The 25,783-nt window shown below is 39.7% G+C and overlaps 1 protein-coding gene across 1 annotated transcript in view; it reads left to right on the forward strand.

Annotated features, from left to right (window-relative positions):
• HAT1 (histone acetyltransferase 1) overlaps positions 1-25,783 on the forward strand; it is a 68,080-nt gene that overhangs the window by 17,855 nt on the left and 24,442 nt on the right. The window contains exons 3-5 of the mRNA XM_002808011.4: positions 7,581-7,656; positions 14,140-14,260; positions 25,488-25,667. Coding sequence (XP_002808057.2) covers positions 7,581-7,656; positions 14,140-14,260; positions 25,488-25,667 — 377 coding nt within the window. The remainder of the gene's footprint in view (positions 1-7,580; positions 7,657-14,139; positions 14,261-25,487; positions 25,668-25,783) is intronic.

Genomic DNA, 25,783 nt, shown 5'->3' on the forward strand with positions numbered 1-25,783 from the left:
TGAAGTGATAGATCAAGTTTGTTAAGCAGGTTGAATATGTCGCAAAAATAAGCAAGTTTTGTGACCCATTCTATGTCACTGAAATGTGCTGCCCGTGGTGGTGACTGTTTTTCTAAAAGAAATCTCTGGAGCGGCTGTTGTAACTAAAAAACTTTAGCCAGTGATCTACCTTTAGAAAGCTATCTCACTTCTGTGTATAAGAGAAAATATGTGTGCTCTGTGCTCTGTGCCCATCTCCTCACAGAGTGGTGTGAACAGGTGTGAGGTAAGGGCATATACTTTAATGTGGTTTATAATTTTAATTACATCCTGCAAAATGTTAAGTTCAGGTGACATTTTTTAGCTAGCCAGCATTACTCAATGGATGAAATAGTGCATAGATTCACATTTGGAAGCGACTTCTTTTTCTTTTCTTTTTTTTTTTTTTTAAGACAGAGTCTCATTTTATTGCACAAGCTGTGTGCTGTGGCACAGTTATGGCTCACTGTGGCCTCAACTTTCTGAGCTCAAGCAGTTCTGCCCGGGACTACAGGCACATGCCACCACACCCAGCTAATTTTTTATTATTTGTAGAGGAAAGGGTATCACTGTGTTGCCCAGGCTGGTCTCAAACTCTTGGACTCAAGCGATCCTCACACCTCAGCCTCCCAAAGTGCTGGGATCACAGGCATGAGCCACTGCGTCCGGTTAAGGTGACCTCTTTGACCTGAATAATGAAACCAGAAAGCTGTTCAGTCATGGCAGCCGCTTCGTCCATGCATATACCAACACAAAATGACCAATTCAGTTTTCCTGATACGTAATCATTCAAAGACTTGAATAGTTCTGCAGTGTGGTATTGGTTGGCAAAAGAAGTATACATAACGTATCCTCATGCACATCCTCCTGAAATATATTGCACAAAAACAAGCGTTGTTGCCGTGTTGTCCACATTGGTAGACTCGTCAGCCTGGGTTGTACACCACGGTGACTCACCCCTCTCTAACAATTGTGCCTCAGCATCCCCTGCTATTTCATCAATTCTTCTAGTTATGGTATGAGCCTAAGGAGGAACATGTGCCACCTTTTGAACTGGAGCCTCTCCTAAAAGTTCATGACAGATGTCCTTAGCAGCAGGCAGGATCAACTCTTCACCAGTAGTAAAGGGCTTCTTAGTTTTAGCAATGTGATTAGCCATTGAGAATGATGCTCTCAGTGCAGACACATTTGACAAAGTGGTGGCCTTCAGTAAATTGCTTCTATTCTTCATGTTCTTGTTTTTTTCTTTTGAGAACTCCAAAGGCTTGTCTTTTAATGCAGGGTGCTTGGTCTCCATGTAACTAAGCAGTTTTGAAGGTTTCGTGGCTTTGTTGGATAGCTGGTCACCATGTACTATACAAAGAGAGCTTGGAGAATGTGAATCACCTGTCACAGTGAACCCATAATTTAAGTAGGACTCTTGGTATTTTACATGCAGCTTTATTTTTGTTGGCAGTCTTAGAGTCTTCTGCTGTCTCATCATTGGGTCTTTCCCCTTTTTCAGAGAAGCTCTCCAGTGACATTTGTTTTTTACTCATTTTGGCTAGGGTTAGCAAAAAGACTTAACCAAAACTGTGACTGAGACAAGTGTACAGTGTGAGAAAGAGTCACAGATGGAAGTGGCAAATAAAATAATGGGTTGGCAACATGGGGACTAAAATAAATGTTGGACTCTGACTTAAAGCCTGCCACTAGATGCAGCTGTACAATGGAACTACATGAATTCACTTGCCACTATAAAGCCTGCCACCAGATGCAGCTTAATTGTCACTAGCCACTCACTACTCACTGATATGGTTGGTGGGTTTTTTTGTTGTTTTTGTTTTTGAGACGGAGTCTCGCTGTGTTGCCCCGGCTGGAGTGCAGTGGCGCGATCTTGGCTCACTCCAACCTCCACCTCCTGGGTTCAAGTGATTCTTCTGCCTCAGCCTCCGGAGTAGCTGTGATGACAGGTGTGCGCCACCACGGCCGGCTAAGTTTTGTATTTTTAGTAGTGACGGGGTTTCTCCTTGTTGGCCAGGCTGGGCTGATAGGGTTTTCATATGAGTCTGCAAGCAATTGATTTATTATGGTCTCTATGCAGTCAAACCTCTCTGCTAACATTAATCTGTATTTGCATCCCCTCCCTAGTGCTGGTATCACTGCCTCAGCTCCACCTCAGATCATCGGGCATTAGATTCTCATAAGGAGCATTCAACCTAGATCCCTTGTATGTGCAGTTCTCAATAGGGTTTTTGCTCCTATGAGAATCTAATGCCACCGCTGATCTGATAGGAGGTGGCACTCAGGCAGTAGTGCAAGCAGTGGGGAACAACTAAGTACAGATGAAGCTTTTCTAGGTTACCCACTACTCATTTCCTGCTGTTCAGCCTGGTTCTTAACAGGCCACAAACCGATATATGGGGTTTGGGGACCCCTCCTATAGAGCAATAAGGTGCCATTTAGTATTCTAGACCAAGCTTCCATTTTTCTACAAAAGCGTGAGTGACATAGATTTGTTTTTGTTTTTGTTTTTTGAGATGGAGTCTTGCTCTGTTGCCCAGGCTGGAGTGCAGTGGCCTGATCTTGGCTCACTACAACCTCTGCCTCCTGGGTTCAAGCGATTCTCTTAGTTCAGCCTCCCGAGTAGCTGGGATTACAGGTGCACACCACCACACCCAGCTAAGTTTTGTAATTTTAATAGAGACGGGGCTTCACCATGTTGGCCAGGCTGGTCTCGAACTCCTGACCTCAGGTGATCCACCTGCCTCAGCCTCCCAAAGTGCTGGGATTACAGGCGTGAGCCACTGTGCCCAGCTGTGACATAGGTTTTTAGTACTTATTTTGAATTGTTTCAGTTTTTTATACTGTTTATTTTTTCTGGGTATCGGGGTAATACATATTTTGCAGAAAATTTGGAAAGTACATAGAAGTTTATGAAATAAAAATTATCCATAATTCATCACTCAAAATACCTACTTCTGTATTATAATTTGGGTTATTTTCTTCTAGTATTTTTTATTATATATTCATTTCTATTGTTTCTCTTTTATAAAATCGAGGTTACCATATCATGTTCTGTTCACTTTGCATTGTGAACATTTTTCTGTTTGTCATGATAACATGTTTAATAATTATGTAAGCCATTTCATGTATTTACTGTAATTTATTTAATCATTCACCTGTGACATTTGGGTTGCTTGTTTGCTGTGCTGCCATAACTGCCTTATAAAGACTTGAAAATATTTAATGTTTCTGATATCCTAGAGAAAGTTCACATTATATACATGTTCTCAAGTAACATATATATATGTCACACTGATTGAACCTTAAATCCGCTAAATACCAACTTTTAGTTCCTGTCTTCTGTGGACCTAATTTTTTATTATTAAATATTAAAATATTAAAACTCACTAATTTGGATGACGGGCATCAGAAGAAGGCCAATCTGAATTTTAGAAATAATTATCATAAGTAGGCTTAAGATAACTTTTCTTACTCATTACTTGTTCTTTTCTTTATGTCTTTTTACCCATCACTACCAAAATGTCATGTAATATACATATTATATTTGAAAATTAATTTTTCAGAATTTCTAGATATTTCCAAACATTTTCAAACACTAGAGATGTAGTAGTTGTGAATTTTTAGGTTAATGAGTCTGGACATACTTGACTATTTTTTTTTAACGATTACAGGCATAAAAAAAATACAGTGCTGGCTGGGCATGGTGACTTTGCCTGTAATCGCAGCACTTTGGGAGGCTGAGGCGGGCGGATCACCTCAGGAGTTTGAAACCAGCCTGGCCAACATGGCGAAACCCCATCTCTACTAAAAATGCAAAAATTAGCTGGGCACTAATTTTTGGGTGGTGGGTGCCTGTAATCCCAGCTACTCGGGAGGCTGAGGCAAGAAAATCGCTTGAACCCGGGAGGTGGAGGAGGTTGCAATAAGCCAAGATCATGCCATTGCACTCCCCCGCTTGGGCGACAGAGAGAGAATCTGTCTCAAAAAAAAAAAAAGGAAACTAAGCAATGTCTGTGATCCCATCACTCTGCTTTTTCAAATCTTAACATTTGGCTGCATTTGCCTAGACCTCTTTTTTTTCTTTAAATTTTGTTATGAAAAATTTTAAACACAGAACAATTGAGAGAATAAAACAATACTCATGTATATTTAACACCTTGATTCAACAGTTAACATTTTGCCATATTTGCTTTAGTATGTGTGTATTTTTGCTGAATTATTTGACAGGAGGTATCTAAATATCACGACACTTTCCTATAGTGTATCTCCTAATATATGGACATTCATATGTATATACCCATAATACTGTTATCACACTTAAGAAAATTAATGGTAATTTTTTTCAATACTGTGTAATTTCTGGTTTCCCTGGTTGCCATCAAAACACTTTAATAGCTTTTTAAAAAATTAGGCCAGGCATAGTGGCTCACACCTATAATTCTAGCACTTTGGGAGGCTGAAGTGGGAGGATGGCTTGAGCCCAGAAATTGGATACGAGCCTGAGCAACAAAGTAAGACCCCCATCTCTATAAAAACTTTAAAAAATTAGTTGTTCATGGTGGTTTGCGCTTGTAGTCTCAGCTATGTGAAAGGCTGAGGCTGGAAGATCTTTTGAGCCCAGGAGTTCAAGGTTGCAGGGAGCTGTGATTGTGCCACTGCACTCCAGCCTGGGTGACAAGGAGACCCTGTCTCAAAAAAAAATAAAAATAAAAAAAATTACTTAAACAAGGATCCAGTAAGGGATTATGTACTGCATTTGGTCATAATGTTTCTTAAATAATCTCTTTTAATGCAGAGCAGTCCCTTTCCGTCCACATGCAACTTTTCCCCTACATGATATTAATTTATTTGGGAGAGTAAAGTCATTGCACAGAACTATTAGATAAATCTACATTCTGGATTTGTATATTTCCTTTTGATGTTAGTTTAACTTCCTCCTCTATCCTCTGTATTTCCGGCAAATTGGAAGGTAAAAAGCTTGATTAGATTTAAAATAAAAAATTTTGGTGAGAAAACTTCATGGGTGATGCAGCATACAGTTGGTCCTTGAACAACACTGCTTTGAATTGTGTGGGTCCACTTACACACGGATTTTTTTTTTCTATCAAATGCAGATAGAAAATACAGTGTTTGGGACACCAGACAGAACTACAGGACTTGAGTATCATGGATTTTGGTACAGTCAGGGGTCCTGGAGCCAGTCTCTTGAGTATACTGAGGGATGACTGTACTTCATATTGCATTGAATCAGGAGGCACATAATGTTCTGTCCCACAATGAATGATGCTAAGTTAGATCATTTGGAAAGTAGGTGACTACCAGATCTCTACAGTGAAAATATACCTTTTCTTCTGTAAATTAGTAATCTGCTGGTGATACTTTGGCATGCAGGGAATGACCTGGTCTGTGAGGACAGTGTTAGAAATTTTTCATCTACAATTTATCTTCCCCTCCCCCCCAACCCCCCGAGACAGAGTCTCTCTTGGTCGCCCAGGCTGGAGTGCAGTGGTGCAATCTCAGCTCAATGCAACCTCCTCCTCCCAGGCTCAAGCGATTCTCATGCTTCAGCCTCCAGAGTAGTTGGGATTATAGGGACCCACCACCATGCCTGGCTAATTTTTATATTTTAGTAGAGACGGGGTTTCACCATGTTGGTTAGGCTGGTCTTGAACTCCTGACCTCAAGTGGTCTGCCTGCCTCAGCCTCCCAAAGTGCTGGGATTACAGGTGTGAGCCACTGCGCCCAGCCCTGCAATTTATCTTTTCATTCTTCAATTGCTTAAGAATTGTTCAGCCTGGCGCGGTGGCTCAAGCCTGTAATCCCAGCACTTTGGGAGGCCAAGGTGGGCGGATCACGAGGTCAGGAGATGGAGACCATCCTGGCTAACACGGTGAAACTCCGTCTCTACTAAAAAATACAAAAAACTAGCTGGGCGAGTTGGTGGGCGCCTGTGGTCCCAGCTACTTGGGAGGCTGAGGCAGGAGAATAGCATGAACCCGGGAGGCAGAGCTTGCAGTGAGCTGACTCCAGCCTGGGTGACAGAGTGAGACTCCGTCTCAAAAAAAAAAAAAAAAATTTTTTTAATGAATAAAATTTTCTTCATAAGATAAATTTTATCAGGAAAATGTCCAGTATTTCAGTACTCACAACAAATACAAATAAAAATAACAAAAGGATACCCATTCCATCTTAGATTGATAGAAATTAAAGTTGAGGGTACAGAGTATCCTTGAGTACAGCAGAGTGCTTTCAAGGATGTAGGGAACAAAGGAGTTTACAAACTATGGGTATATAAACTGCTTGTGGGTATATAAACTGTTACAATATTTTTATAGGGCACTTTAGCTATATATATAATTTATTATTTTTTTTTTTTTTTGAGACAGTCTTTGTCGCCCAGGCTGGAGTGCAGCGGCATGATCTTGGCTCACCGCAATCTCTACCTCCTGGATTTAAGTGATTCTCCTGCCTCAGCCCCCCAAGTAGCTGGGTCTACAGGCATGCGCCACCACAGCCAGCCAATTTTTTTTTTTTTTTTTTTTTAAGAGAGAGAGAAGGTCTCACTCTGTTGGCCAGGCTGGAGTGCAGTGGCAGGATCTCAGCTCACTGCAACCTCCGCCTCCTGGGGTCAAGCAATTCTTCTGCCTCAACCTCCCAAGTAGCTGGGATTACAGGTGTGTGCCACCATGCCTGGCTAATTTTTGTATTTTTAGTAGAGATGGGGTTTCACCATGTTGGCCAGGCTGGTATTGAACTCCTAACCTCAGGTAATCTGCCCATCTCGGCCTCCCAATGTGTTGGGATTACAGGCATGAGCCACTGTGCCTAGCCTAATTTTTGTATTTTTAGTAGAGACGGTTTCACCATGTCAGCCAGGCTGGGTGTGAACTCCTGACCTCAGGTGATCCGCCTGCCTTGGCCTCCCAAAGTGCTGGGATTACAGGCATGAGCCACTGCACCTGGCCACTTTAGCAATATTTATACAAATATTTTGGTACTCTCCCCCTAGTTTTTTACTGCCAGGAATTTCCCCTGTGTATACTTATAAAAGTACAGCAGGATATATATAAAGATGTCATTGCAGTATTACTTTTTAATAGCAAAAAACAAACATGAGAACAACATAAATGTCATCTAGTAGTCAAAAAGAATGACTTCATCAAACTCAGGTTATTGTTATTATCAGAATGTTTCTTACAGCATCCTGTTTTCATTTGCTGTAACTTTTCTTATCTCAAAGTGTCTTTTTGTTTTTCCTTTACTCTTTGCATTGTGCATAAACATATGGAAAAATAAAAATAAATCACGTGCCTCTGTCATACCTCGCCTTCTAATTCTTAGAATAAGTAAGCACTCAAAGTAATATTTTAATTTTCATTGTTCATTAGTCTCTTGAGAATACAGTGTAAATAAATCACATAATGGAGAAGTGACACTTTGAGTAAGAAAAATGTTGGCTGTATCCTAGTTATACTGAAATTCATGAAATAGAAATACCTGTCACCTTCAATATCTTTAATGTCTTTAATATCTCTATTTTTTGTCCCTTTAAACAGTTCGTTTTCCTGAAGATCTTGAAAATGACATTAGAACTTTCTTTCCTGAGTATACCCATCAACTCTTTGGGGATGAGTAAGTAACTTAGTAAAATGTTTGCCAAATTAGTATGGAAAAAAAATTTCATTATTTTTCTTTGAGGAAATCAAGTTTTATTTTCTTTGCTCTTATTTTTTATGTGGTTTATCTTAAAATATATGTTATAACGGTGTTTTTTTTTTACATTGAGACACTGGTCATTTTAATACCTACCATTTAGTGCTATAAATGCATTATTTAATTCTCACAACAGTATTAATAATGGTATTATTATTTGCTACTTTGTATATTGATGGAATTGGATAATTGTTTATGAACATACAAATGGCTGGAGTGTAGACTTTAGGCAATCTGACTCCAGAGCCCATAATCATAACTACTACTTTTTTCTGCCTACCATTTTGCTAAATTACTTCTAGTAGCATGTATTCCCCTAAAGCTGTAATAGAAAGCTTAAGTTGTTGTTCTGTGATTAAATAAGCAGTTGAGAGAAGTTTGTTTATTTATTATTTATTTATTTATTTTCGAGATAGGGTCTCACTCTGTCATGCAGGCTGGAGTGCAGTAGTGTGAACCTCCTGGGCATAAGCAGTCCTCCCACCTGAGCCTCTGAGTAGCTGGGACTACAGGCACACACCACCATGCCTGGTTTTTTCTTTTTTCTTTTTTTTTGTAGAGATTGGGTCTTCCTGTATTGCCCAGGCTGGTCTTGAACTCCTGGACTCAAGTGATCCTCCCACTTGCACCTCCCAAAGAGCTGGGACTACAGCCATGAACCACTGTACCTGCCCTGAAGTTTATTTTTTAGAAGGAACTTTAAAGATATGTCCCAGGCCGGGTGCAGTGGCTCATGCCTGTAATCCCAACACTGTGGGAGGCCAAGGTGGGCAGATTGCCTGAGGTCAGGAGTTCCAGACCAGCCTGGCTAACATGGTGAAACCCCGTCTCTATTAAAAATACTAAAATTAGCCAGGCGTGGTGGCACACGCCTGTAGTCCCGGCTACTCGGGAGGCTGAGGCAAGAGAAACACTTCAACCCGGGAGGCAGAGATTGCAGTGAACCGAGATCTCGCCACTGCACTCCAGCCTGTGCGACAGAGCGAGACTGTATCAAAAAAAACAAAAACAAAATAAAGATATGTCCCAGTATATTTAACACTGCTCTTTAATTTCCTATACTTTGATTACATCATTGAAATAGTTACTTTTTAAAAAATTTTGAAAACATTTCACATTTGCAGAAAGTTGCAAGAATAGTACAGTGATCTCTGTATATTTTTTTACCTGGATTCACCAGTTGCCATTTAGCTACATTTGCTTTAATCATTGTCTCTTCTTCTTCTTCTTCTTGAATCATTTGAGAGTAGGTTGCAGATATATCCTGATCCTTTACCCCTCATTTCTCTTCAGTATGTATTTCCTAAAAGTAAAGTTAATAATCATGGAAGAGTTGTAAAAGTTCAGGAAATTTAACGTTGATATAGAGTCTCGCATTGTTGCCCAGGCTGGAGTGCAGTGGTGCTATCTCAACTCACTGCAACCTCCGCTTCCTGGGTTCAGATGATTCTCTTGCCTCAGCCTCCCAAGTAGCTGAGCTTACGGACGCCCGCCACCACATCCAGCTAACTTTTGTATTTTTAGTAGAGACAAGGTTTCACCATCTTGGTCAGGTTGGTCTCAATCTCCTGACCTCAAGTGATCACCCACCTTGGCCTCCCAAAGTGCTGGGATTACAGGCATGAGCTACCTACCATGCCTGGCCTGATACAGTACTATCTTCTAATATACAGTCCATGTTTCAGATTTTGTCAGTTGATTTCTGGTAATTCTTTTATAGCAATTTTCTCCAATCCTGGATCCAATACAGAATCATACTGTATTTTGTTGTCATATTTCTTCATTCTTCTTTAATCTGAAACAGATCCTCAGCATTTGTTTTTTCCTAACAGACATTTTTGTAGGGTATAGGCTAATTTTGTAGAACTGTTATATTGGATTAATTTGATTGGTTTATTTGTGATTAAACTCAGATAATGCATATTTTTGCTGTGCCATTACAGAAATGGTATTGTGTCCTCAGTGTATCAAATCAGGAAGTCCGTGATATCACTTTGTCCCTTGTTGGTTAAGTTAACTTGGGTCACCTAGTTTAGAGGTAGCTGCCAGGTTTTTCCACTATAAAGTTAATGTTTTTTTCCTTTGTAATTTATAAGTAGTTTGTAGGGAGATACTGTGAGACTGAAAATAATCCTGTTTTCCATCAAGCTTTCACCCAGAAGTTTTAGCATCCATTAATGATTCTTGCTTGAATCGTTTACTATGATGATTGTAAAATGGTGATTTTGTAACTCTTCCATACTTTTTTCATTTATTAGTTGGGCATGCTACTATAAGAAAGAGCTCTTCTTCTTCCCTTTATTTATTTATTTATTTATTTATTTATTTATTTATTTTTTGAGACGGAGTCTCACTCTGTCGCCCAGGCTGGAGTGCAGTGGCCCGATCTCAGCTCACTGCAAGCTCCGCCTCCCGGGTTCACGCCATTCTCCGGCCTCAGCCTCCTGAGTAGCTGAGACTACAGGCGCCCACCACCTCACCTGGGTAGTTTTTTGCATTTTTTTTTTAGTAGAGACGGGGTTTCACCGTGTTAGCCAGGATGGTGTCGATCTCCTGACCTCGTGATCCACCCGTCTCGGCCTCCCAAAGTGCTTGGATTACAGGCTTGAGCCACCGCGCCCAGCCTATTTCTTTATTTATATCAAACTCAGAGATTTTGTTTTTGTTTTTGTTTCTTGAGACAGATCTTGCTCTGTCACCCAGGCTGAACTGCAGTGGTGCGATCACAGCTCACTGCAGCCTTGAACTCCCAGGCTCAAGCAGATCCTCCCACCTCAGCCTCCTAAGGAGCTGGGACCATAGGTGGGTACCACCATGCCCAACTAATTTTTAAAAATTTTTTGGCCGGGTGCAGTGTCTTACACCTGTAATCCCAAAACTTTGAGAGGCTGAGGCGGGAGGATTGCCAGAGCTCAGGAGTTGGCAACCAGCCTGGGCAACATGGTGAAACCATGCTCTACTAAAATACAAAAAATTAGCCAGGTGTGGTGGCGTGCGCCTGTAGTCCTGGCTACTCGGGAGGCTGAGGCAGGAGAATTGCCTGAACCTGGGAGGCAGAGGTTGCAGTGAACTGAGATTGCACCACTGCACACCAGCCTGGGCAACAGAGCGAGACTCCATCTCAAAAAACAGAAAAAAATTTTTCTTTTAAAAAGAGATGGGGATCTCCCTATGTTGACCAGGCTGGTGTTGAACTCCTGGACTCAAGTGATCCTCCTGCCTTGGCTTCTCAAAGTGTTGGGATTACATGCGTGAACCACCGCACCTGGCTAAGGATTCTTTTAAAATTCAGTGAGTTATGTACAGTCTGTTTCTGCTACTAATTTTGATGCTCAAATTATCCCAGATTTGGCAAGTGGCCACCCTTTCAGACACTTTTGATTCTTTCTGATATGTCCTTATAATTTTGGTGATACTTTACTTTCTCGCACAATAAGATGCTTCCAGATTCATCTTGTATTTTCCCTGTTAGTTCTGTAGTCAATCAGTCTCCCATGGAACCCCTGGTTTGTTGTAGTAGGAAAGGGTTATTTAGACATAGTGGACATTTAAATATTTCCCTTCATGTCTTTTTCCCCCCATGCATTATTTTAACATCATTGACATATTTCTTTAATGTGTGGGAGTTTTGGGGTTTTTTGTGTGTTTGTTTTTTGAGATGAAGCCTTGCTCTGTTGCCCAGGCTGGAATGCAGTGGCACGATCTTCTTGGCTCATTGCATCCTCTGCCGCCTCCCAGTTCAAGTGATTCTCATGCCTCAGCCTCCCAAGTAGCTGGGACTACAGGCCTGCGCCACCACACCCAGCTAATTTTTTTTTTTTTTTTTTTTTTTTTTTTGTAGTTTTAGTAGAGACAGGATTTTGGCATGTTGGCCAGGCTAGTCCCAAACTCTGGAGCTCAGACAGTCTGCCCACCTCAGCCTCCCAAAGTCCTAGGATTACAGGCATGAGCCACTGCACCCAGCTATATTTAATGTGTGGCTTTTTGTTGTTGTTGTTTGCTTGTTTTGTTGAGATAGAGTCTCACTCCGTCGCCTAGGCTGGAATGCAGTGGTGCAATCTCAGCTCACTGTACCCTCCGCCTCCCAGGTTCAAGCGATTATCCTGCCTCAGCTTCTCGAGTAGATGGGACTACAGACATGTGCCATCACACCCAGCTAATTTTTGTATTTTCAGTAGAGACAGGGTTTCCCCCTGTTGGCCAGGCTGGTCTTGAACTCCTGACCTCAGGTGATTCACCTGCCTTGGCCTCCCAAAGTGCTGGGATTACAGGCATGAGCCACTGTGCCCAGCCTTAATGTGTGTTTTGTTTTGAGATGGAGTTTTGCTCTTGTTGCCCAGGCTGGAGTGCAGTGAATGGCGCAATCTCGGCTCACTGCAACCTGCACCTTCTGGGTTCAAGTGATGCTCCTGCCTCAGCCTCTTGAGTCACTAGGATTACAGGCGCCTGCCACCATGCCCAGCTAATTTTTGTTATTTTCAGTAGAAATGGGGTTTTGCCATGCTGGCCAGGCTGGTCTTGAACTCCTGACCTCAGGTGACCCACCTGCCTCGGCCTTCCAAAGTGCTGGGATTATAGGTGTGAGCCACTGCACCAGGCCCTTATTGTGTTTTTAAGTCAACAAATGTCTCTTCCTGCAATGAATTTCTTGTGAATTTTTCATTATTAATATACAGATTAGGCATTTTATGTGCTTTCACATATTAATAATTATATCTTATAATACATAAATTAATGCCAAAATTTCAGCCTTTTATATTTTAAACAGGTTTTACTTTATTATAAAAATAATATTTTCTCTTTGGAGTTCTATCTTTAAAGAGACATTGTTTTATTCTCTACGTTTTACTACTTTAAAAAATGTGTGCCGGGCGCGGTGGCTCAAGCCTGTAATCCCAGCACTTTGGGAGGCCGAGACGGGCGGATCACGAGGTCAGGAGATCGAGACCATCCTGGCTAACACGGTGAAACCCCGTCTCTACTAAAAAATACAAAAAACTAGCCGGGCGAGGTGGCGGGCGCCTGTAGTCCCAGCTACTTGGGAGGCTGAGGCAGGAGAATGGCGTGAACCCGGGAGGCGGAGCTTGCAGTGAGCTGAGATCCGGCCACTGCGCTCCAGCCTGGGCGACAGAGCATGACTCCATCTCAAAAAAAAAAAAAAAATGTGTATAGTAATATCTTAGTGGATAAGATCTAGTTTTACAGATAGTGCTTCTTTTTAATTTTTTGAGACACAATCTTGCTCTGTTGCCCAGGCTGGAGTGCAGTGGTGCAATCTCAGCTCACGGCAATCTCCACCTCCTGGGTTCAATCTATTCTCCTGCCTCAGCCTCTTGAGTAGCTAGCTGGGATTACAGGCAACCACCACCACACTGGCGTTTTTTTGGTGTGTGTGCGTGTGTGTGTGTTTTTAGTAGAGATGGGGTTTCACCGTGTTGGCAGGCAGGTCTTGAACTCCTGACCTCAAGTGATACCCCCCCACCTCAGCCTCCCAAAGTGCATGACACTGCTCCTTTCAAACACTTTTCTTTCACAATTCACTTTCTTAAAAAATCAGAATACAGCTTTATTGTGATATATACTGTGCAATTCATTTATTTAAAGTGTACAAATCAGTGGTTTTTAATGTATTCAGAGTTGTGCAAACACAGTCAATTTTGGAACATTGTCATTACTTCCATCAGAAACCCTAGAATTCATTAATAATCATTTTCCTTTACCCTGACCCCAGTCTTAGGCAGTCACTAATCTACTTTCTGTCTCTATAGATTTACCTATTCTGGATAATTTAGAGTTCACTTTTTAGAAGACTTTTAAGCTTGAAAAAGGAATATTCAGCATAAATGTGATGGCAGGGAGCAGGGGTGGAAAAATTAGCAGCAGTTCCATATCTGCCTGTTGAGTTCATAGAGCAGTTTACTTGTGGTCAGGTGGGTGCTATCGCTGCAGCTCTGGATTTTGGTGATTCAGTAAGCGGTAAGTTGGAGGGACTGGTCCAAGGCTTGGTAGCTGCTTGCTTAGCCAGCTCCTAGTTTAACACTACTTCTCTCATTTGAAATGCTTTCTAATACTGGTAATAGTAGCAGCAGCAGCAACAGTAGCAATAGTATTAAATGTCTGACATTTATTGAGTACTTATACAATGTGCCAGTTTTATAAGTAGTTTACATGTATTAACTTACTCATTTAACTCAAACAACATTCCTGACTTAGGCAACATTCCTGAGTTATTCTATTTTAGATGAAAACTGAAGCACATTTTATTGTAGATGATTTTTTTAAAAAAAATATAGTTTAAAATCTTGAAACTGCCCATGAAGTTAAACTTGTTTATATGTAGGGTTAATACTTTTTAATGACTGCAGAAATTCATTCTCATTATTGCTATTTTTTCCATTTCAGTGAAACTGCTTTTGGTTACAAGGGTCTGAAGATCCTGTTATACTATATTGCTGGTAGCCTGTCAACAATGTTCCGTGTTGAATATGCATCTAAAGTTGATGAGAACTTTGACTGTGTAGAGGTAAGAACAGAAATGCTTTTTTAACTGTTTTCCAATTGAATTTATTTTAAAATAGGTTTTAGGCCAGGTGCGGTGGCTCACACCTGTAACCCTAGCACTTTTGGGGACTGAGGGGGGCAGATCTTTTGATCTCAGGAGTTCAGGACCAGCCTGGCCAACATAATGAGACCCCATTTCTCAAAAAAACCACAAAAATTAGTGGGGCGTGGTGGCATGTATCTGTAATCCCAGCTACTCAGGAGGCTGAGGTTGGAGGATGGCTTGAGCCCAGGAGGCAGAGGCTACAGTCGGCTGAGATCATGCCACTGCCCTACCGCCTGGATCACAGAGCTAGACCCTGTCTCAAAAACAAAACAAACAAACAAATAGGTTTTAAAAATTAAAGGTTTGGGCTGGGTGCAGTGGCTTGTTCCTGTAATCCCAATGCTTTTGGAGGCTGAAGTGGGAGGATCTCCAGCCCAGGAGTTGGAAACCAGCCTGGACAACCCAGTGAGACCCTCAGCTACTTGGGAGGCTAATGTGGGAGGATTACTTGGGCCCAGGAGCTTGAGGCTGCCAGTGAGCCATGATGACACCACTGCACTCCAGCTTGGGCAACAGAACAATACCCCATCTCTAAAAAAAAAAAAAATTAAGGTTTGAGGGAGGAGAGAATCTGTTACGTGATAGTTTTAAAATGACATTCTCAGGCTGGGTGCGGTGGCTTACACCTATAATCCCAGCACTTTGGGAGGCCAAGGTGGGCGGATCACCTGAGGTCAGGAGTTCGAGACCAGTCTGGCCAACATGGTGAAACCCCGTCTCTACTGAAATTACAAAAGTTAGTTGGGCTTGGTGGTACGCACTTGTAATCCCAGCTACTTGGGAGGCTAAGGCACGACAATTGCTTGAATCCAGGAGGCAGAGGTTGCAGTGAGTTGAGAATACACCACTGCACTGCAGCCTGGGTGACAGAGTGAAACTGTCTCAAAAAAAAATTAATTAAATAAAATCATATACTCAGTCTGTAGTTATGGAGGCATTTGCTGCCCTGTCATTACAGTTAACCCTGTGATCATGATCGTGTTCTGTTTCCTGCATGGACCTTCCCCATAAAAATTTTTGCCTTTGTGATCAGAGTTTTATTTTTTTTGCCAACTTTTGTTTTTTATTGTGTTTATTTCCTATAAGTCAAAGATGGAGGAGGGAAATAGCTAAATTTTCCACTTTTACTTAGTGTAGAATCTATTGAAGTTTCTTTTGCTGCATTTCTAATCCCACACATTTTGCTAATATATTCCTTTATGAATGGAATACATGGATGCTCAAGCTGATCACATTATAAAACTATTTAAAGTGAGTGGATCTAAAGGGGATAAAGGTAAAGAGAGAGAGAAGGCTGGGCACGGTGGCTCACGCCTGTAATCCTATCACTTTGGGAGGCTGAGGTGGGCAGATCACCTGAGGTCAGGAGTTTGAGACCAACCTGGCCAACATGGCGAAACCCCGTCTCTACTAAAAATACAAAAATTAGCTGGGTGCAGTGGTGCATGCCGTAATCCCAGCTACTCCGGAGGCTAAGGTGGGAGAATTGCTTGAACCCAGGAGGTAGAGGATGCAGTGAGCTGACATTGCACCACTGCACTCCAGCCTGGTCTACAGAGTGAGACTCTGTCTCAAAAAAAAAAAAAAGAAAGTGCCGCTTCTACTGAGGAGACTGAGGCAGGAGGATCCTTTGCGGCCAGTAAGTTGAGGCTACAGTAAGGTAAGTATGATCATGCCACTGCACTCCAACCTGGGTGACGGTGAGACCCTATCTCTTACAAAAAAAAAAAAAAATGGCCAGGCCTGGTGGCACATCTGTAATCCCAGCACTTTGGGAGGCCAAGGCAGGTAGATCACCTGAGCTCAGGAGTTCAAGCCAGCCTGGGCAATATGGTGAAACTCCATCTCTACCAAAACACATACACACACAGATTTGCTGGGTGTGGTGGTATGTGCCTGTAGTTCTGGCTGCTCTGGAGCCTGAGCTGGGAAGTTGGCTTAAGCACAGGAGGTGAAGTTTGCAGTGAGCTAAGATTGTACCACTGCACTCCAGCCTGAGTGACAGATGCAGACCCTGTCTCCAAAAAAAAAAAAAAAACAAAGTGCCTCTGGTTGGTGAGGGCTTAGAACAAAATGAGGAACATGTGTTTGGCAACTGGAGAAAAGGATATCCTTGTTCTATAGTGGCAGAAAGCCTAGCTGAGTTATGTCCTGCAATTATATGGAAAGGAGGACTTACTGTAAGCAGTGAACTTGGATGTTTAGCTGAGGAGGTTTTTATGCACAGTATTGGAGGTGTGGCCTGATTTCTGGCTGCTTAAAGTGAGGAAAGAGATAAATTGAGGGAAGAACTATTAAACAAAAAGGATACAGGAGTTGATGATTTGGGAAATTCTTAGCCTATCCAGATTTCAGAAGACACTAGTTAGCATATTCATTGTCAGGAAAGTGGGAAGTGTGTTCTGGAGAGAAAGCCGTGAGTGTGACAGGATAACCTTTTGCTAGTGCTGAAGGGATTAGGCATGTGACTCATGGGTCTCCTCAGTTGTCTCAGCAAAAAGCTGGGAATATAGATCTGGGGAACATCTGTGGAGGACCCTCTTGTCTAATGGTATGAACCCTCATGATGTACACAGGTGACTCAAGGGTTTTGAGAATTAAAACTTTATAGTGCAGCTTGGACTGACAGGACAAAAATGAAGGAAGGCTGTATGAACTCTCCAAATTCCACAGATAGGAAACAGGCTGATAAAACTGCTCAGTTGCAAGCATGTGCTACCTTTAAAGAAAACGGAAGAATGACTCTGAGGGCAAAGCTTTGGGTCCAGAGGGTGGAGCTGCAGGGCAAATTTTTTTTTTTTTTTTTGAGACGGAGTCTCGCTCTGTCGCCCAGGCTGGAGTGCAGTGGCCGGATCTCAGCTCATTGCAAGCTCTGCCTCCCGGGTTTAGACCATTCTCCTGCCTCAGCCTCCCGAGTAGCTGGGACTACAGGCGCCCGCCACCTTGCCTGGCTAGTTTTTTGTAGTTTTTAGTAGAGACGGGGTTTCACCGGGTTAGCCAGGATGGTCTCGATCTCCTGACCTCGTGATCCGCCCGTCTCGGCCTCCCAAAGTGCTGGGATTACAGGCTTGAGCCACCGCGCCCGGCCAGCACAGTTATTCTTAGGCCTTGAAACCTAATGGAATTTGCCATGCTGAATTTTGAAATTGCTTGATAGCAGTGGCTCCTTTTTTCCTTCCATTTTCTCTTCTGGAATGAGAGATTCTATAACTGTTGTCCTATGCCTATCCTACTATTGTCTTTTGGAAGTGATACTGTTTTCTAATTTCACAGGTTCATAGGTGGAGAGGAATTTTGCCCTACGATGTATCATAGCCAGAGTCTTACCTATAGCTGATTTAGATGATGAGATGTGTGACTTTTGAACTGATTATATCTAGATGAGATTTTGGACTTGAGTTGATATTATAATGGTTGAGACTTTTAGGAATGTCTGGATAGAATGAATGTATTTTGCATCTGGGATGGACATGAATCTTTGAGGGCCTTAAGAAAATTTTATTTTAGACTTGTTCTGTTTCAGAGCATTCCTTAAGGGCATTGAAACTTCATCAAGCGTTACTTCACAAAGGTGATTTTTTTAAAGATTAAATCCCATTTTGTCACTAAATCATATGTATAAAATTGAAAGTTAATTCTTATAGCAAAATCTCTTTCCTTTGCACTTATAAATCCAGCAAGTTTTAGTAAATTATATCTGATATACTGTTGGTAATACTGTGTTAGACACAAGTATGGAAAACGAAATATATTACTTCATACTGTATGTCATAACTTTCTTCTGCAGAAGTAGCAGTTCCTAATGAATTAACAATGAAACCAACTTTTTCAGGGCTTTAAACTGACTTTAACTGCTGACTTTACCTCTTTTGCCACCCCATACCCCATCTATATTTTTGGTTAAAACCTCCTCTCATTACTGGAACTGACTGACTTGGCCCTTTTTTATTATTTACATTTTGAGGGATTTGTTATGTTGTAAAGGTTTTGCCCAAAGTCATACAACTAGTAAATAATCAGTATTGGACTAGGAGATGATTATTCAGTGTTAGTATGCATAATATATAATAATACCTTGATTAAAAGATGTTAGGAATATTTTTGACCTGTTCTAAGAGGATCCAGGCTCTTGTGCTTACTGCTTTTTCTTTCTCTCTCTCCCTTTTTTTTTTTTTTTTTTTTTTTAATTTTAAGTTCTGGGATACATGTGCAGAACATGCAGGTTTGTTACATAGGTATCTTTCTCCTTTTTACCGTGTGTTTTTTTTCCCCTCATTAAAAAAAAATTTTTTTTTAATTTTTTGTAGAGGTGGGGTCTTGCTATACTGCCCAGACTGGCCTCAAACTCCTGGCCTCAAGCAATCTTCCCACCTTGGCCTTACAAAATGCTTGGGATTACAGGCTTAAGCCGCCATACCCAGCCTTCTCCTGTGTTTTATGCCATGCACTGCCAGTTTACTGCTATCATTGTAAGGGGCTTCACACTAGCAGACCCCTTATGGTTAAAAGTACCATGTTGGTGAGCTTGATGGAATCTGATTACTTCATACTATGTGTCATAACTTTCTTCTGCAGAAGTAGCAGTTCCTAAAATATTAACAATGCAACCAACTTTTTCAGGACTTTAACTTCTGACTTTACCTCTTTTGCCAACCCTATGCCCCATCTATAACACAAATTATGCATAGCATGAAAAAGATCTGAAATAAGTTTCATGTAATACAAATTGTGCATAGCATGAAAAAGATCTGAAGTAGTTTCATATTCATTCAACTTTAGTACTAGAAATATTTTGAGTACTACTTGTTTTTTGTGTGTGTGTTTTTCCCCACTTCCCAGCCATGTTTGAGATGACTGAGCTTGCCAGATAAATAGTATGTCACTACATTTAATATTTGTTTTAATATAGTTTGTGTCCCAGGACAACTTTTGAAATTGTGCAGATACAGAAGTGATTCTGAGTAATACTGTAGTGGTTTGATGTTTGAAAAGATTTAATCTTAGATGAACTAGCATTTAACACATTTATTAAAATAGAGTTTTTTCATAATCAAATATATAGATTGCTAAATTCTCCAGACCCAAGCCCAGCTAGATATTCTTATTAAAAATGCAGGTGATATTTTTCCTTGTGTGTAAATCCACTGTTGGAGGGTTTTTGTTTTTTACAGTTGCAGCTGATAGCACTGAATTGATTTCTTCCAAAGGAACTATTGACTTAGTTATAGATAAATCTTTTAAATACTTCATGCAGTGAAAATAGCTGTGTATTTGCATTGACATCTAATTGTTCCATTCTTGAAAATTAGGTTTTTCCATTTAGAAATACTGTGTTAGGAGTAAGGAATCAATATTTTATAATGTCTTTTTGTAGAGTTACTTATTTGCTTTGTGGTCAAAGATCACTTATATTGAGTATTCAAACAAAGACTTTTTTCCCCTTATTAAAAACGATTGGGTAGGGGATACGTGGGTCATGGGCTTGCGTCTTCTATCTCAGTTTGCAGTGAGTGTTCATTCCATAGTGCCTTCTGTTCTTGATGCCAGCGATACAGTGGCAGACAAAGTCATGGAGCTTACGTTCTAGCCAAGAGGAACAGTCAGTAAACAAAATAGTAAATACACAAATTCAGGTAGTATTATGAGGATGCATTTTGCTCATTTCTGAATAATGAAGGAGGAACCAGCCATGTTATAAGCTGAGGGTAAAACTTACTAAGCAAAGGGACTAGCAGGTACAAAGGCTCTAAAAAATATAGCATTTTTGCTAAAAAATATAGATTAACAGGGTTAAATCATGGTGATGGAGAGAGGGGTAGGAGATGGTTGAAGGGGATGCAAAGCTAGATCTGTAGGATCTTCTGTGATAGGTGTTTGCAAGAAATAAGAGTAGTTGGTGTTCTTCAGAGGCATTCTTAAGTAGGTGGAGGTCATAAACGATGTGATTTATATTTTTAAAATATGATTCTAGCTGCCGTGCAGAGAACACACTGTATGGGGCAAAAGTGAAAGAAGAGAGACTGGAATATTGCAGTGTTAGAGGTGACACTGGATTTAGTTGTCAGAGTAAGGAACATTTTGGAGGTTTGCTGTTGAATTAGATGTGACAGATGAGGAAAAGAAACAAGGAGAACCCCATTGCCCAAGCAACGGGGGTTCAATTATGGTACTGTTAACTGAGAAGACGATAGAAGAAATAGGTTTAAGTGGAAAATATCAAAAATTTTATTTTGGATGTTAGGTTTGAGACTATATATTAGGGCTTTGCAGATCATACTACATAGGCGGTCAGCAGCCATAACATCTGCTTAGAAGTTATGTATTAGGATTATGTCATTACATTAATTTTTAATCATCCATTCTTTTTCTTTTCCAAGCTGAATGCTCTAGTTGCACCTAAAATTCTTTAGTCACAATTAAGATGCCTATAAAATCTCTACTAGCCATCATCTTTAAAGGAAACAGTTCTGAATTTTACAATACAATAAACTTGATTATTCAGACACTGATGATTTTTTCGTCTGGTTGTCCTTGACCTTTGCTTTTATTAACACCTCCTGTTCTGTGCTTGTAGTGCCAGCTACTCTGTAGGCTTACTCAGGAGGATCATTTGAGGCCAGGAATTTGAGACCAGCCTTGGTAACATAATAAGACCCTGCCTCTTAAAAAAAAAAAAAAGGGGGGGGCTGAGCATGGTGGCTCAAGCTTGTAATCCCAGCGCTTTGGGAGGCCAAGGTTGGCGGATCACTTGAGGTCAGGAGTTTGACAACATGGTGAAACCCTGTCTCTACTAAAAATGCAAAAATTAGCCAGGTGTTGTGGTACATGCTTGTGATCCTAGCTACTCGGGAGGCTGAGGCAGGAGAATCACTTGAACTCGGGAGGTGGAGGTTGCAGTGAGCCGAGATCATGCCACTGTACTCCAGCTTGGGCAACAGAGCAACACTCCGTCTCAAAAAAAAAAAAAAAAAAAAAAAAAAGCTGGGCATGATGGCATGCTCCTGTAGTGCTAGCTACTTGGAAGGCTGAGGCAGAAGGATCTCTTGAGCCCAGGAGGTCAAGGCTGCGGTAAGCTATGGTTACACTACTGCATTCCAGCCTAGGTGACAGAGCAAGACTCTTGTCTTAAAAACAAAAACCTCCTGCCTTCTCTTGGGTGTAATTTCATTGCCTTTTAGTGAAGTGGTACGTAACTAAGATTGTTGTCTTCCTAATTGCTAGCATTTCTGGGAACGGTTTGATACAGGAAGTTGAAATAGGTGGATAAAGTTTGTATTAACTGTGAATTTCAGTTATTTTATCCTGGTGTCCCACTAATTGGATTGAATTTGAGAGTAGATAAGAGCAGATTTAAAAAATTTTATGGAGTGTTTAACCTCTTTCTAGGAAAATCCTACATACTTCCAGAAATTTCATCTTGAGGAAATGAAAATATCTTTGGTAGACTAGTAAAATTTCAAATTGTGACAGTGTTCTTGATAAGTAATACTTTTTATGAAATATCATAAAGAGCTTTAAAAGTATATATTGACAAGTTTGTCTTGTTTAGTTCAAGTAGCAAAATACTAATGCAGTGTAAATAAACATAATATGACCTTTGTTTTTCCATTAGTGAAAAAGTTCACACTTTTAATTTCTCAACAATACATTCTGTAGTTAAAGCTTAAATATTATCAGAGAACGTGAGATTGAGAAAATTAAGTAGATATAGAATCTCTTTTGCTTGTTTTTATAGCATATTTTAGGTAGTCTTAGAATATAGTTAAGTCTATGTACCACTTTAGCCAAGTAAAGAACAGCATGTTACCACCTACTTAACGTGTCTTTAATTGCAATCTCAAAAATAACTAGACAAATTTAGACAAATGGTGTTGCTTAAGATAAGACATTAGAAAGGTTATTGGGTTTTCAAATGTGTATAAATACAAATATAAACATTTATTTTAAAAAATAGATTACTAATTATCAGGCATATCGCTTTATTCAATAATGAGGAAATGCAAAAATTGCTCCATATGAACATGTTCATGTGTAACAAAGTACAGAACATTGGAACTTGAAATGACCATAGTTAAAGAGTATACGATCTAAAAATATTTCATCATGACCCACCTACCAGAATATCTAACTAGAATACTTTTACACTTTCCTTTTTAAAAAGAAATTGCCAAGTGTTAGGAAACCATTTGTAAGAGATGTCTTTGTTAATTAAACATATCTGGTTGTGTTCTGGTTTCTTTTTTCGAGATGGAGTCTCATCCTGTCACCCAGGCTAGAGTGCAGTGGCGCAATCTTGGCTCTCTGCAACCTCCGCCTCCCAGGTTCAAGTGATTATCCTGCCTCAGCCTCCGGAGTAGCTGGGATTACAGGCGCGCGCTACCACGCCCAGCTACTTTTGTATTTTTATTAGAGACAGGGTTTCACCATGTTGGCCAGGCTGGTCTCAAACTCCTGACTTCAGGTGATGCACCTGTTTTGGCCTCCCAAAGTGCTGGGATTATAGGTGTGAGCCACCATGCCCAGCCTGGTTTCTTTTTAAACATTTTTTTGAAATTCTAGTTCCCTGGTCTGTCTAGTCAGCTGAATTTCTTACCCTTTCTATATTTCTATGTAATTTTAGTTGAAGTTTAGAATAATGTTCTGGAAGACAGGGAATTTTTCAGTGATCTTCAGAAATAGATTCTAAACTTTTAGCCACAAACACTGTAATTAAAAAGTTTCTGTTGATTTTTAACTCTATTCAATTAACAATGATTACATGAGGTTTTGCTCTTGTGCTGATTTTATTATCTGATCAGTAATCCAATCTGAAAAACAAATATTTTAAACTGAACTAAATTATGTATTTGAGAAAAGAGTACAGATCTCTAAGATGGTAGTCAGGATTTTTTTTCTTAAAACAGAATCCATTTAATAGAGAAATGCAGACATTTTCCCTTTAGTGAAGCAAAGTTCTAAATTCTAGATTGAAGAACTGTTTGGTTTTCAGTTGTATATTTTATGTAAGTATATCAGATGCATGTTTATATACATAACTATAAATATATATTTATATAAATAAATAAAGATTCCTTGCTTTAAAATTGCCCTTTTCCCCTATAAAAATTCTTAATGTGTAAACTTATGCAAAGCAAAATATTTTATTTGAAGATATTTATTACAGTAAATAAGCATCCTTTGAAGTCTTTGTTGGGCTCAAACCTTCGGGTTGCTCTGCCCGCCACCAAAAGTGCTACTTGAAACTTAGAGTTTCTGAGAAATCTTTGAAGTAGATTTGATGCAAGATATGTAAAATGATTTGTAATGCCTTCTTGAGAAGACAGGACATAAGGAAAGTTTTTAAAAGTTAAAATTATACATGCTATGAAAGTCTTAAAGTGATTTTTAAACTGATAGATTATAAATCTCTTTTTAAAAGTAGTTTTCCTTGACTTTTTAAAAACCTTAACTAACATTATGCTATACTGTTTTACTCATCACTACTTTGGATTTTAATTGCTACACAGCATACCTATTACAGCTATCCCTCATTATGACAGTTTCCTTGATAGTGGTTGAAATTGTACTGATTCTATAAAATATGCTTAAGATGGCCTCTTCACGTTAGCAATTGCAAGGAAAAATATTTATCAAATAGTACTTTAAAAATAAACAAAAACGGTCCTATGAAATGCAGTTTATTTGATCTCGAGTGTGAATGAGTTGTAAGGACTGATGTACATATTAGAAATAAACTGTTGGGCAAAATGCTGAAGAGCTATATTTTCAATAATAGGTCTTTTTTTATAGCTATAAACAAATTATATATACATGTTGGTGGTACCAGAGCATTGAAAATAAAACTTGTTTGTGATAAACGTCATCCCTGGTTCTCTATCCTAAAATGTAACTGAATCATAATAAAGTGCTATTCATCTGCAGGTGCATTGCCTCTACTTAGTTAAAAGATGGTTGAAAGGACAGGAATTAGTAGCATGTTGTATTAGCCTTTTGTAGTGTATTTTGTCCTAAGCATCTTAATTTCCCTGTTTTGAATGCTAAGTAGCAAGGGTCTTGGTTTAGAACTAATACCCATCATGCATGTAAACGGTATGAAAGAGCTGCTTAGTAAGTTAACACAAAGTGTTCTTGTGTCAGTCCTTGTGGAAATAGATACAATACAAACATTACAGCTGAACTCACGGCAAACTCCATTAAGTAAAAACCTGGCCTCATTGTTCAGGAAAAAGTTTGAATAGAATACAAGCTCATTTTGTTGAATGTAATGTCAGGCTTTTAGGGACTGTATTGAGGGATAAGGTTTTGTTAAGTTGAGACCAATTCATTAAGTTTTATTGCCTGGTGAGAAGCAGCAATACTTTATTGTAAGACTTCATCAAATATTCATGGTTAAAGAGAAGTAGTAAATGTATTCAATCAAGTGGTCTTTTGGGATTTTGAAAAGGATTATGAAGTCTGCTCAGCTGATAACATTGATAGAGGTTGTTAAGGGTAATTTTAATCTCCAAGTTTAGTTTTGTTGTCCAGTCTTGTCTCTTTTTTACTGTCACAAATCCAGGTCTCTAAGAATTGTGTCACATTCTAAGGATGAAAGAATGATATATGCATTCATATAATTTATGTTATTTCCTAAATAGGTATATTTTAAAATTATCATCTTAGTTTGAGTTTGGCATATGAGGGAATTGTGACCCATCTAGTTGTGAGATTGCTATTCATTTGGTCTGACTCTAGCCTCATCTCACTACCTCTGGTGATCTTTTCATGTCTTGGATAATATGATTTCTTTGACACATATAAAATAATAAGCAGCCTTTTGCCTTGGCCAGTTCAGACTGTCATGAAGGGGTATAGTCAGCATTTTCTACATAACAGAAACGTCCATAGCATTGCCCTTATTATTGTACTTGGTATCAGATTACCTGCCTTCTCTTATTTACTTTTATGTTATGCTTATCTCAGTTTTGTGTGATGTAGTTTGTGCACAGGAAGCTCATCCTTTTCCAGTTCACTGTGTGTTTACTTCTTTAGTTTTCAACCAAAATTTTATAATTTGTGTTGGTTTTGTCAGTTTTAAAGAAAGTAACCATATTCAACTTAAAGTTGAATTTGTTATTGATTTTTTATATCCTTTATTTTTTAGGCAGATGATGTTGAGGGCAAAATTAGACAAATCATTCCACCTGGATTTTGCACAAACACAAATGATTTCCTTTCTTTACTGGAAAAAGAAGTTGATTTCAAGCCATTCGGAACCTTACTTCATACCTACTCAGTTCTCAGTCCAACAGGAGGAGAAAACTTTACCTTTCAGATATATAAGGTAAAGATAAATCTAAATATTTATTGAGTAAAGTTCTTTTTGCCTGAAACCTGTATGTAGTTTTGTTGTCAGTGATTTATTCTAACTGCAGTAAACAAGTTTTAATCAGCATTATA

The sequence above is a fragment of the Macaca mulatta genome, chromosome 12 (assembly GCF_049350105.2).
Source record: "Macaca mulatta isolate MMU2019108-1 chromosome 12, T2T-MMU8v2.0, whole genome shotgun sequence".
Taxonomy (NCBI): Eukaryota; Metazoa; Chordata; class Mammalia; order Primates; family Cercopithecidae; genus Macaca; species Macaca mulatta.